The sequence below is a fragment of the Zootoca vivipara genome, chromosome 3, assembly GCF_963506605.1.
Source record: "Zootoca vivipara chromosome 3, rZooViv1.1, whole genome shotgun sequence".
Taxonomy (NCBI): domain Eukaryota; kingdom Metazoa; phylum Chordata; class Lepidosauria; order Squamata; family Lacertidae; genus Zootoca; species Zootoca vivipara.
This window is the reverse complement of record NC_083278.1, coordinates 4,083,065-4,096,496: the sequence shown is the minus strand read 5'-3', so window position 1 is coordinate 4,096,496 and position 13,432 is coordinate 4,083,065. Positions and strand designations below refer to the sequence as shown.

At 43.3% G+C, this 13,432-nt stretch overlaps 1 protein-coding gene across 4 annotated transcripts in view; it reads left to right on the top strand.

Annotated features, from left to right (window-relative positions):
• ADGRF5 (adhesion G protein-coupled receptor F5) overlaps window positions 1-12,712 on the top strand; it is a 43,439-nt gene extending 30,727 nt beyond the window's left edge. For all 4 annotated transcript variants that reach the window (XM_035110333.2, XM_035110331.2, XM_035110330.2 and 1 more), the window contains 5 exons: window positions 569-1,939; window positions 3,065-3,106; window positions 3,202-3,261; window positions 5,181-5,265; window positions 6,887-12,712. In XM_035110333.2, coding sequence (XP_034966224.1) covers window positions 569-1,939; window positions 3,065-3,106; window positions 3,202-3,261; window positions 5,181-5,265; window positions 6,887-6,969 — 1,641 coding nt within the window. In that variant the 3' untranslated portion in view covers window positions 6,970-12,712. The remainder of the gene's footprint in view (window positions 1-568; window positions 1,940-3,064; window positions 3,107-3,201; window positions 3,262-5,180; window positions 5,266-6,886) is intronic.
• Window positions 12,713-13,432: the final 720 nt, after the last annotated feature.

Here is a 13,432-nt window from a genome sequence, read left to right as displayed (position 1 = left end):
TGTCAAGAGTTTGTTCCAATAATTCTTACAGAAGTTAAATCAAGAGCTATACTTTTCCTAAATAATAATGAGCAAACAGAGGCAAAGTTTCAGTTTTTACCATGAAACAAATACCTGTGCAGGACCTCAGACTGTCTACAGCACAGCCTCCTGGCTTGCTGTGGATGTTATAGGTTGATCGACTGTTGGATATGACAGCATCACAATATGATAAAATAGGTATCTGCATCTAATAATGTATTTGAAATATGAGAGGCGCTTGAGCTTTCAACCATCTGACCTTCCAAATGGCTAATGAAACAATCTATGGCCTTTAAAACAGGGTGGGTGGGTGGGGGTTATTGTTTTGCTTGTTCTCATACTATGAATTTTTTGATTTTTATATTGTAAACTGCCCTGTGAACTTTGAATGAAGGGTCATATATAAATTCAATAAATAAATAATAAATGATATGAAAAGTTGGTAGTTGGATTAGGGTTAAATGAAAAGGGATTGGAATTTCTAATGCACGCTGATAATTTTGTTACTGGACTTCAGTAATCTCTCTTTATTCTCTTATTATTGCAGAATTTTTTATCCACAGTAGACATGGTTATCAGCAGTCCAACAAAAACTTGGAAGGATTTTGAGAATGGGACTTCTCAATTACTGGCTTCAGTGGAACAATTTTCTGATTCCCTTCAACCTATTAACAATTCTATTCCTTCCATCAGCTATGACAACCTCCAGCTCAAAGGTGTGGTCATTGACAAAAGCAAGGTTTCAGACTACGATGAGAGCTTTACATTCTCCAAGCCCTCAAACCTCAGTGGTAGTGTGCTAATTAACGAAGCAAAAATTAAAACTGAAGACTCCATCTCCACCATTATCAGTGTGGCTTACTCAACTTTGGGGCCTATTATTCCACAGTATAAAAAGATGGATGAATTCATAGTAAATGGTTTGGTGATGACAACGCTAATCAATGCCAGCAGCAGACTAAGTCAAGATTTCAGGATCATTATGACATTTTCGAAGGATAACAAGACCCTGAAAAATCCTCGATGTGTATTTTGGAATTTCAGCTTTTCAGAGGATGGTGGAGGTTGGGACAATACTGGCTGTGAAAGCATAGAGAAAGGGGACAATGTCACTTGCTCCTGTAATCACTTGACTTCATTCTCCATTTTGATGTCTCCCGGTCATGATCCATGGGACACGTTGGATTACATGTCTTACATTGGTGTGAGCATTTCTATATTGAGCCTGGTGGCCTGCATTGGCATAGAATTTGCCGTGTGGAAATCAGTGACCAAAGCAAGAATATCCTACATGCGCCATGTTTGCATACTGAACATAGTGATTTCTCTCCTCATTGCAGACATCTGGTTCCTTGTGGTAGCAGTAATGTATGACACAAACACAGAAATGGACCAGGCCTGGCTCTGCATAGCAGCAGCATTCTTTGTTCAGTTTTTCTACCTCTGTGTCTTCTTTTGGATGCTAACATTGGGCCTCATGGTGTTCTACCACGTGGTCTTTATCTTACATAATGCAGGCAAGACCATCATGAAAGCTCTCGGCTTCTGCTTGGGATACTTTTGCCCACTAGTTATATCTGCTATCACCGTAAGCAGCACCCACCCCCATTACACAAGAAAAAAGGTCTGTTTACTCAACTGGGATGAGAGTAGAGCTCTCTTGGCTTTAGTCATTCCTGCCATGATCATTGTCGCTGTCAATGTGATTGTTACCATTGTGGTCATAGCGAAAATACAAAGACGTTCCATTGGTGAAAAATCAATCAACGAAGAAAGGAGCTCATTGCATCGCATCACCAAGTGTATCGGTGTTCTGACATCACTCTTAGGCTTCACCTGGTTATTTGGTCTTGCTACAGTCATCCCTGGAAGCCCTAGAGCATTCCACTACTTATTTACTCTCTTCAATGCTTTTCAGGTAAGTAGATCAAAGATACTAGCCGTTTGCTATGCTTAACTGATAAAAAAATATTGTCAACACTTTCTTGGGACTCCACACGAGAAGGTGATTCATATTGTTATTTTTCATGTGGTAAGAATCTAGCGATGTCACTGAATTTGGACTTCTGTGCTAAGCCTGGCCCTGTTCTCCCCTTGCCCATCCTAGAGAGGAAATGGCTAAAATCTGGTGGAATACTGTGATAGTGAACTATTAACTGAACCTGGCCCTATCTTTGTTTGCTCTACAGGTATGTCTTAGATTGCTACCCCCTCTTCCTTGGTGCCCCCCCCCCCAATTCAGGAGTTTGAATAGACTTTGCTAGCAACATAAGTGCAGATTCACACACTCCTGTTCATACAACCCAGGAGGAGTGAAGAGGCTGCAGTCTTCTTTCCTAGAGCCTGTGCCATCACATGACCCATGACCTAGGCCTGTTTCTCCTTTACTGCTATTAAACCTACTATAAGTATTTATTTCCTCACCTGAGAAATGCTGAGATTAAAGCACTGTAGTCCCCAAATTGAGCACTGATCCCCACATTAACACCTGTGACTGTGAGTTCAAAGTCACCTCTAGATTGAATCCAGAATTGCAAGCGGAGCAAATGTTTGTGAAAGATTCCTTGTTCCATTATATATGCGCTCATTTATTTATTTATTTTATATACTGCCCTATACCCGGGGGTCTCATTCCAGGATCAAATCAGAAACTGGGACTGTCCCTGGAAAATAGGGGTACTTGGAGGGTCTGTTATACTACAATTCTGATCCTACTTAACAGGGACTAAGTCTCACTGAACTCAATAGGAAATGCATAGGATTGCAATGTGAGGTCTCTTTCCCCAGTATATTGCTTGTTGACCTTTTAAAGCTTGTCATCGGGATTAGTTTGTAATCCCCAGAATGTTATCCAAAACTTCTCACTTATTTTTCTCCTAGGCTCACAAATCCATTATCCATGTTTCCCCCCATACACTTTGGCAATCGGTGTTCAGAAATGCTGTTCTTCCTTTGGAATTACCGTACATAAGACAGATCCTTTGGCCTTTAGATTCAGGCATTTTACAAATGTGTATAATATTAATATGAAAATATTTTGCAGGGATTATTCATTCTGCTGCTTGGAATCCTCTCAGATAGGAAGGTAGGAAATGAATTTTAAAATATTAGAGCTTTATTTTATTCTATTGAATTGCAGAGATTATTTGATATTGGCTTTCCTTTGTTTCAAATGTGCAGGTACGGGAAGCTCTGTGGAATAAGTGTTCCCTCTCCAGCTGGAGTTCACAACACACAAAGGTAATATTATTCCCAAGAATAAATAGTGGGTTGGAGCCAAAGGTGCTCTTCTAAACGCAGAAGAAATCCACTGCTAATGGAAGCATGGTTTTAAATCTTGCACTGTCTAATTTGTAATAGACTCTCTCTAATTTTAATCCCTCAGCAATGAATGAGAAAACCTTTATTTTATCAACCTTTATAAACAGTATGTGTTTGAAACTGTTCACAATAAGGAAAAGGGAGGGAATGGGGGAATGGAAAAAACATATCACCATCACTATCATCCTCATCAGACAGGATTTTGTAACGGACTGTCTTTCTTATGTTTAAGGCATAATGGTTTACAGCAGGGGCTGCCAACCTTTTAGAATCAGTGGCAACATTTGGATGGCGGCCTGTGCAGGCATGGCATAACACACGATAAGAGAGAGCACTGTCATGGCAAAACTTTTCTCATAATTGTATTTCCATACTAGAAACGGCTTGATCTGTTGAATTTCTGCCTGTCATACAGCTGCTAAAAGCATAAGAACCCAATTCCCCCCATGCTAACCCTAAACCAAAGGCTAGGCTACTATTCAGCATCTCTGAGTAAACATGAATGCCAAAGCACTGTGAGTTACCTACATAGTGAATTCTTAATTTAGCTCCTGCATAGCAGGACCTAACAGAAGCAGAAGACATCAAGAAGAGGTGGCAAGAATACACAGAGGAATTATACCAGAAAGATATGGAGGTCTCGTACACCCCAGGTAGTGTGGTTGCTGACCTTGAGCCAGACATCCTGGAGAGTGAAGTCAAATGGGCATTAGAAAGCACTGCTAATAACAAGGCCAGCGGAAGTGATGACATTCCAGCTGAACTATTTAAAATTTTAAAAGATGATGCTGTCAAGGTGCTACACTTCATATGCCAACAAGTTTGGGAAACTCAGCAGTGGCCAGAGGATTGGAGAAGATCGGTCTACATCCCAATCCCAAAGAAGGGCAGTGCCAAAGAATGCTCCAACTACCGCACAATTGCGCTCATTTCATACGCGAGCAAGAAAAGCAATGACAAACCTAGGCATCATCTTAAAAAGCAGAGACATCACCTTGCTGACAAAGGTCCGTATAGTTAAACTATGGTTTTCCCAGTAGTGATGTATGGAAGTGAGAGCTGGACCATAAAGAAGGCTGATCGCCGAAGAATTGATGCTTTTGAACTATGGTGCTGGAGGAGACTCTTGAGAGTCCCATGGACTGCAAGAAGATCAAACCTATCCATTCTTAAGGAAATCAGCCCTGAGTGCTCACTGGAAGGACAGATCATGAAGCTGAGGCTCCAATACTTTGGCCACCTCATGAGAAGAGAAGACTCCCTGGAAAAGACCCTGATGTTGGGAAAGATTGAGGACACAAGGAGAAGGGGACGACAGAGGACGAGATGGCTGGACAGTGTTCTTGAAGCTACGAACATGAGTTTGACCAAACTGCGGGAGGCAGAGGAAGACAGGAGTGCCTGGCGTGCTATGGTCCAGGCGTTCTTTGGTTGTATAGAAAGCTCTGTGTGCAAATTCCTGTTTGTGTGCGGGGGCTCCATGGGATCAGGACCCTTGGCTGTGTGCGCAGTTCAAGTCTTGGACTTTCTGTAATGATACATTTGGGGTGGGGCTAAAAGTGCAGCTGCTCTCCATGGTCCATATGGTTCTGCCATGCATACTCTGGTGCAAGGGACATGTTTGCTATCTCCAACACTTTCCTATCTGTGTTTATGGTTTGCACTAGGACTGTGCAAGGGCCCCCTTGTGATTTTGACAATCCTTAGTTTTAAGTTAGTTAACTTAGTTTTAAGTATGAGGTTTTCTACAATTGCCAGATTAAAGCTAAGACTAAATAAAAGCCTGTCCTATAGAAAATGCTGCTTGCTCTTCACTAATATGTGCTTGTGTCTTACAGTCAACATCCCAAGGCATGTCGGCTCCTATGCTTTCCATCAGTTCTCCATTCTCAAAAACTTTAAACAACTTGTTTGGCAAAACAGGTACAGTATGTAATCAGCCACCAACTTCCTTGTACAATTTCAAATGTTCTTCTGTATGTTGGGCCTTCAGATTCATGCCATTTCAATGCACTGCAAGGCCAATTGCTGTGCTAACACAACAAGAAGCCAGATATGCCGTAGAAGCCAGATGTGCAAAGCATTGCTTGCTGGAAGCGATGCCCTGATGGTTCAGGCTGACTGTAACCACATCAGTTCATTATGAGGGGAAGGCGCTTTCCAAGCATGGTTACCATCAGCCTCCAAAAGTAGTTGGGGGCCTCTGCGATAACAGTGCCCAAAATGCTGCACTTCAGCAATGGAGACCCATGTACAACATTATCTTGGATGGTCTTCAACAGCTCAGCCCAACCCCTGTTGCCAGAATAAGGGTGCAATCCAAACTCCCACCCTTAGAGGGTACCACTGTATCTGCAGTGGCAGCAGACAGTGAGGAAGGGGAGAATGCCTGGGCTCCAAACAGACCCTGATGGCCGCATGAGCTTGAGTCTGGTGCAGTAACTGGGCACAGAGCAGGTCAAATGTATGCCGCTCAACAGCAGCGAGACAGACTTGCAATCAGCGCCATCCTCTCTCTACCCCAAGACACACACACACACCCATTTCAGGGTCTTCCTGTGGTCAGCACTGCTACCAGGAGAAGGAGGTGTGTGTCCATGGAGCTGCGGGCAGCTTGGGTGTAGCTGGGAGAGCTGAGCAGAGGGACAGCTCTGCCTTAATTGAAGCCACCCTTCAGTCAGGTATAAAGTGGGAGCCTGCTGGATGCGGCCCTGGCCAGCTAGTCCAGCACCCTACTTTCCAAAAAACTCAAATTCTGGGCTGCAAGAGCTCCATGATCTCTGCCAAACATTAGATCATGGAGCTCTTGCAGCCCAGACTTTGAGTTTTTTAAAGAAAGCTACCAGTTTATAGCTTAATTTGAAACCCCCTTTTTGCCTGCGTCTTAGGCCTTGAATATGCAAAATTAGTGTTTCCTTACTCTTTATTTTTGAATGATGTTTATTGAAAATACAGCCCTTTCAATTTCCTTCTGAGGAAACTGTTAATCGCAGTGAAACGAGGTTGTAGCTGGCATCCCGTTAAGGCTTTGATTATTTTCGTTAATTATTTCTATATCAGTCGTTACTATTAGTTTTCTGATATCCTTAGCTCCTTAAATATTTTTATTTTATCCGATTACCTCTCGTTTCAGGGAATTTCATGGTATATTTGTTTCTGTTATATTTGGTTTCTATCAGCCATATTGGCAGTGGCAGAGCAGAGGTTTGTGTGTGTCATAGCTGCCAAGTCCCGGTTAGAAAAATACAGGATCAGCAGCGCCGGCACCGGAAGTCGCTTCTACGCATGTCCAGACATGTGTAGAAGCAACTTCCGGTGCCGGCGCTGCCCGGTTTCCGGTGCCCAGACATGGGCAGAGTGGCACCGGAAGAAATCCGGGGGAATAACGGGATATTTCGCCATTCAGGATGACAACGGGAAACACCTTTAAAAACGGGGGTTTCCTGGGGAAAACGGGAGACTTGGCAGCTATGGTGTGTGTGCTTTACATGCCTAAAAATGAAACAGCATTTTTTGAACATTATTTTGCCTTTGTGTGCTGCAGGAAAATATCAAGTCTCTTCTACAGAACCAACATCTTCTTCAGCTTCTGAAAGCACTTCAAAGGCATATTCTTTGCTAAACTGAGAAGCTTGGAAGACATCGGAGCTGTTTCCCCTGATGTTGCAATAAGGATGGAAAGAATTGGTGAATAATGGAAGCATGGACTTTGTATAGGCTGTAAAGAACTGCGGTGTAATAGTTTAACATAATATTTCTTTGGTATACCATGCACTCTCTGGAAAGTTAATTCTAATATCTGCTCGATGCTAGAAGAAATTCAGTGATGCGGGTCCCAATGCCGTAAGAAGCTGATTCCAGCTTGGGATTCATCCAGTCCAGCCTTTCGCATGATGAATTCTGCATATAAGTTAAATAAGCAGGGAGACAATATACAGCCTTGTCGTACTCCTTTCCCAGTTTTGAACCAATCAGTTATTCCATATCCAGTTCTAACTGTAGCTTCTTGTCCCACATAGAGATTTCTCAGGAGACAGATGAGATGATCAGGCACTCCCATTTCTTTAAGAACTTCCCATAGTTTGCTGTGATCAACACAGTCAAATGCTTTTGCATAGCCATTGAAGCAGAAGTAGATATTTTTCTGAAACTCTCTAGCTTTCTCCATAATCCAGCACATGTTTGCAATTTGGTCTCTGGTTCCTCTGCCCCTTCGAAATCCAGCTTGCACTTCTGGGAGTTCTCGGCCCACATACTGCCTTGTAGAATTTTAAGCATAACCTTGCTAGCGTGTGAAATGAGCGCAATTGTGCGGTAGTTGGAGCATTCTTTGGCACTGCCCTTCTTTGGGATTGGGATGTAGACTGATCTTCTCCAATCCTCTGGCCACTGCTGAGTTTCCCAAACTTGTTGGCATATTGAGTGTAGCACCTTAACACTATCCTCTTTTAAAATTTTAAATAGTTCAGCTGGAATGTCATCACTTCCACTGGCCTTGTTATTAAGGCCCATTTGACTTCACTCTCCAGGATGTCTGGCTCACTCTCCAGGATGTCAGCAAGCACACTACCTGGGGTGTACGAGACCTCCCTATCTTTCTGGTATAATTCCTATGTGTATTCTTGCCACCTCTTCCTGATGTCTTCTGCTTCTGTTAGGTCCTTTCAACTGTTGTCCTTTATTATGGTAATCTTTGTACGAAATGTTCCTTTCATATCTCCAATTTTCTTGAACAGATCTCTGGTTTTCCCCATTCTGTTGTTTTCCTCTATTTCTTTGCATTGCTCATTTAAGAAGGCCCTCTTGTCTCTCCAGCGACTGAGGAGGGAGCACAAGGCTTCTGCCTCTTGGATTTGTGTGACTGTCCAGGCTTGTGTGTGTGTTTGTTTCTGGCCGGTGACCTTGCAGGTGACCTTGGAAGTGTGCTCTCCCTGAGCACATGGTCCGAGGGGGCGGGGCTTCTGTTTAAGCCATTTTTTAGATTTAGGGGAGTTAGTCTCAAACATTTATTGGGGGAGCCCTAGGCTTCTTTTTTGTCCTGACCTCAAGCTTTTCAAGATGGAGGGTGAGAGAACAACTGCAGTCACCTGCAATTCCTGCACAATTTTTGTATTCTTGCCAAAGGATGTAGGCAGCTACACCTGCAGCAATTGCAAGTTGGTTGCCCTACTAGAAGACAAGGTCCAGCAACTTCAGGCCTGTGTATCTACGTTCCAGAGAATTAAAGAGCTGGAGCTTTTCTTGGATGCAGCAGAGCACATCTTCTGCACCAAGGAGGAGACAGGGGACATCCCTGAGGAGGAGGTCAGTTCCCCAACACAGGAGCCAGATGTATGGAGGAATGTGACTCATAGAAGCAGAAGGCCCAGGGATCACTCTGAGGGTTTAGAACTACACACTCGATTCGAAGTGCTCTCCCTTAACATGGAAGATGAAGAACAGACTCCATTTGAAGATCTCTCCCATCACAGTTGATCAGAAATATGAAGACGAGCAGCAAAGTCAGTCCTTCGGGAATATGCAGGTGACTTTGGAAGGGACAGCACATGGAAGAATCATGACCAAGCCTATTAGGAGGCGTGTAGTGGTGATAGGGGATTCCCTACTGAGGGGTACAGAAGCAGTGATCTGTGGGCCTGACAAGACGTCTCGAGAGGTGTGCTGTCTCCCCGGGGCCAAGATCCAAGATGTAACAGAACGGCTGCAAGGAATCATAAAACCCACTGACAAATACTGTTTCCTTTTGGTCCATGTGGGAACCAATGACACTGCAAGCCATAGCCTCCAGAAGATCAAAAGTGATTATGAGTCTCTGGGCAGGAAGTTGAAGCAATTAAATGCATAAATTGTCATCTCATCTGTCCTCCCAGTTGAACGACGTGGCACAGGGAGAGAGGGAAAAATAGGGGAAGTGAACAACTGGCTTCGCAAATGGTGCAAACAGGAACGGTTTGGATTATTAGACCATGGTCTGCAGTTTCTTGAAGATGGACTTCTGGCAAGTGATGGGCTGCACCTCAGAAAGGTTGGGGGGAATGTTTTTGCCAAGAATCTAAAAAACCTCATCAGGAGGGCTTTAAACTGACTTATGTGGGGGAGGGAGACAGTGGTCCTGAAGTAGGAGTCTATCAAATGCTGAAGATGATCATCCAAATGTCAAGGACCAAATGGAGCAAATAGCACGCAAACCTAGTGGTGGGAGGAGAAAATCCTTAAATAAGAGCCTAGGGGGGTGATCAGTGGTCTTCAATGTCTGTATACTAATGCACAGAGCATGGGAAATAAACATTAGGAAGAACTTCCTGACAGTAAGAGCTGTTCGACAGTGGAATTTGCTGTCAAGGAGTGTGGTGGAGTCTCCTTCTTTGGAGGTCTTTAAGCAGAGGCTTGACAGCCATCTGTCAGGAATGCTTTGATGGTGTTTCCTGCTTGGCAGGGGGTTGGACTGGATGGCCCTTGCGGTCTCTTCCAACTTTATGATTCTGTGATTCTCCTTGGTATTTTTTGGAAATCTGCATTTCCAAAAGAGATACAACAGGCACCTCAAACGAGTTCCTTGCTGGATTGTAGCATTTCTGGGTGGGTTTGTTTTTGTGTTTTTTGCAATGTTTGAAGCCGGACCTCCCAAACTTTTCATATGTACATATAGGCACACCTGAAAAATCAGAAAAACTGTTGTGGACCCTCCTACAAAATGGTGGTTGTGAGGACCTTGCTAGTACAAAGCACAAGTAAATTGCTCAAGAAGCAAACACAGTTTAAGCTTGAGCCAGACAATGCAATTGTTCTCACAAAGCACAATAAAATACCAACTTCACTGGAAGAAAACTGATGCTCAGATATGCACACCACAGACAAACCCCAGCAATTTGCATTGCAACAGCCAATTGCAAAATGCGAAACACGTTCTGGCTGAAATGAATGGGGCTGTTTTTAACACTAAATGGCAGGCCCAAGGGGTTGATCTGCATCAGGCCCCTCATAATGTGTTTTCACCTTTTGCTGCCTATTGGAGTCTCAATCTGGATTGTATTCGCACTACTGTACCATTAAGCACCCACCACCACATGGCGTAGAGCCCCCTGCAGTAGCATTTTATAGGGAGGCTCTGTGGCTTCCCCTCTTCCCCTCCCCAGCTCATCTCCTCTCTCTTCACTCCCTCCGGTTTCCAAAGGGGCACCTGGCACTGCCCAAAGGCCCAGGCGCTGGGCAGCACAGGCTCTGTCTCCTGCAGGCTGCTGGGGGGCTCCGCTTCCAGGAGCAGCCCAAGGCCGAGCAAAACATAGCAGGTGGACAGGAGGCCTTGAAGGGGCAAGGGAGGGGGTTCTCGTGGCGCCCACAAGGGCCGACGGGACACCTGGAGACAAGGCTACACTGACCTGTGCAGGAAAGAGTGAAGTTGAATGAAGCAGGACTCCTGCTTAAGAAAGAGTAATAGGACTATCATTGCTTTACTAAAATGAAGGGGAAATTTCTAACTTTTCTGTAAACATGTAAATATATATTTATTTATGGTCATACTTAATAAAAGGTGCTTGCACTGTGTTTAAACAAACACCTTGCCCTCCGTTAACCATTTCTTTTCAAACAGCAACTATAGATAGCTGCTGAATTACTACTTGCCAGCTTTTGTTTCATGCCAGCAGTTCACAGGAGGAGCTGCTTCAGATGGTTCCGTTCTACATGCCAGAACAGCCAGTTCCACAGATAAATTCAGAGGCAGCTCTTAACTGGCACTAGACGAGACGGAGTAGTAGGAGTCCAGAAAACATTCTTATTCTATTCTCTATTCCTGATCCAAACTGGAGGCGTACTGGAAACACTGTGTGACTTCTACCTCCTTGTGAACTTTTCTCACGCCAGAATGTCCACGACAGCTTCTCGGGCAGTTTATTTCTAAGAGGGTCACACCCACGTCACAAAGGTTAAGGTTTGAGAAGAGGCCTTGTTTTGAGAAGCAGAGAGTGTGCAAACTAAACCAGACACAAAACAAGCTTTTTAAAGGATGAAAACCTAAAAAAGTAAAGGTGCCGTTAACTTATGAATCCATTTCTGTAATGATAGGAAGCTGCCTTCTAATGAGTCAGACCACTGGTCCGTACTGCCCAGTGCCGTCTACATGGACCAGCAGCGGCTCTCCAGGGTTTCAGGCAAGGGTCTCACCTTGCTCTGCTTAGAGATGCTGTGGCGATGAAGCCTTCTACATGCAGAGCAGATGTTCTACCGCTGAGCTAGGCCCCCTTTTCATCCCTAGTACTCAGTTTGAAACTCAGTTTCATTCCTTTGGCATTCTATAGGTAACTATTGTACCACACGTTGTGTCACAACTTCGTTGTGGAGTTAACAATAATTCACAAGTAACCTTTCCCCATTGTCTTTGGTGCTGAGGACTACACACCCATAAACACCAACAGCAAAGCATTTTAGGAGGAAAGGAGAAAGGATACTGCAACATTCCTTTTTTATAAATATATTTATTAAAGATTTTCTCAAACAACAGAGAATACAAAAAAAGAAAAAAAGAAAATACAAAACAACACAAGTAAAAAGAAAAAGAAAATCCTAGCAATCAAATCTTATTATAACTTCCTTTTAAGACTTCCCCGACTCTCTCCATATTGGGTCCATTATCACAGCTAAATTAACAGTATTCAATATATTCACTATATTCCATCAAACTATTTATGATATTTTCTAAACCTTTTATATAATATCCCATATCTCGATTCTACTTTTATCTCCTTTTATCCAATAATTCCAATCTATCATTTCTATTTTCCTTTAAATCTATAATCTATAACTTCCCCTCACCTTCATTTTTTGCTGACAATGAATCATCCTTCAATTATTAACTCTTATATCTCAATACATTTATAACAATATTAAAATTTCATCCCTCCTTCCACCAATTCCAGATTCTCTGGAAATTTTTAGCAAATTCCATTATTCAGACCAGTATCGGGTCTTCCATATCATCCATCCATTAATTCATCATATAATTCCTTTAACCCATCCCCACCCTTTTCCATATCCTCATACCCGCTTTTTTACACCACTCCTTCTGTTTCTCCCTCCCTCTATCTGCCTCCCAACACCCTCTAACTTCTTTAAGGTTTTCCCCAAATATGCCCTGTCCTCCCCCTCTCACTGGGAGGGCAAAAGCCCATCCTAATTTTCCCTTGAGTGGTTCTTGTAACAAGTCCTTCCTCTGTTCCACATCTCTCACTTTGGAACATTCTCTTCATTTTCCTCCTCTTCTTCAGTGTACAAATCAGTCTGCTGCTCTGTTTCCATATTCATTGTTAATAAATCCTCTTAATCCTCTAACGCCTCTCCAGATCTATTGTCCAAATATTTTCTTATTTGTTGGGTTTGCGTTCAGGTTCAGTTCCTTTTTAATGTCCAAAAGTATTTTAGAGATCCTTAGCCAGAGTCCCTCTTTGTCGGATGTTGAGACTACAGCCATCTTATCACTTTCCATCCCGTGGGAAAACAGCAGAGTGCAGGGCAGGAAATGACAGGGATGTGGTTTGGATAGTTAGTACTCCATTTTAAACCCAATATGGGAATCTTTTCTCTTCTTAATTCTCTTCCATGATTGAAATTCTTTACTTTTTAACCAAGTCCAAGTCAAAGCAAATAAAATTTGTAATCCTCACTTCATTTCTATGGTCCATTCGCTAATCCTTCCAGGGACCCAGAACAGGCTTCTTCGGGGACTTCCTTTAAATACACTTCTTTAAACTTGCAGGGAATTTGAATATTACTTCACTCTTCACTCCCCCCCCCCTGCTTCAGGGAGAGAGCTTTTAAGTCTAATTGATGGCAAATTAGATGTTTCCTTTCACCTTCCCGGCAGGGGTCAGGTTACTGTTTCACCTGTCTCTCAATAGAAGAGGTCGACTTCCCTTTTACACCTCCTCCGTGGCCAAATCATTACAAGTCCAAATTGTTTTACATAAATTACTCACGGGTCCCAAATCCTTTGTTTTTAGAAAAGGCGAGGAATCCACCGCTCTCCGCTGCCGGCACGTAGTTTCACTTCACGAGGGTGACGATTACTCTCAAAATGGCCCCCCGCGACTACCAC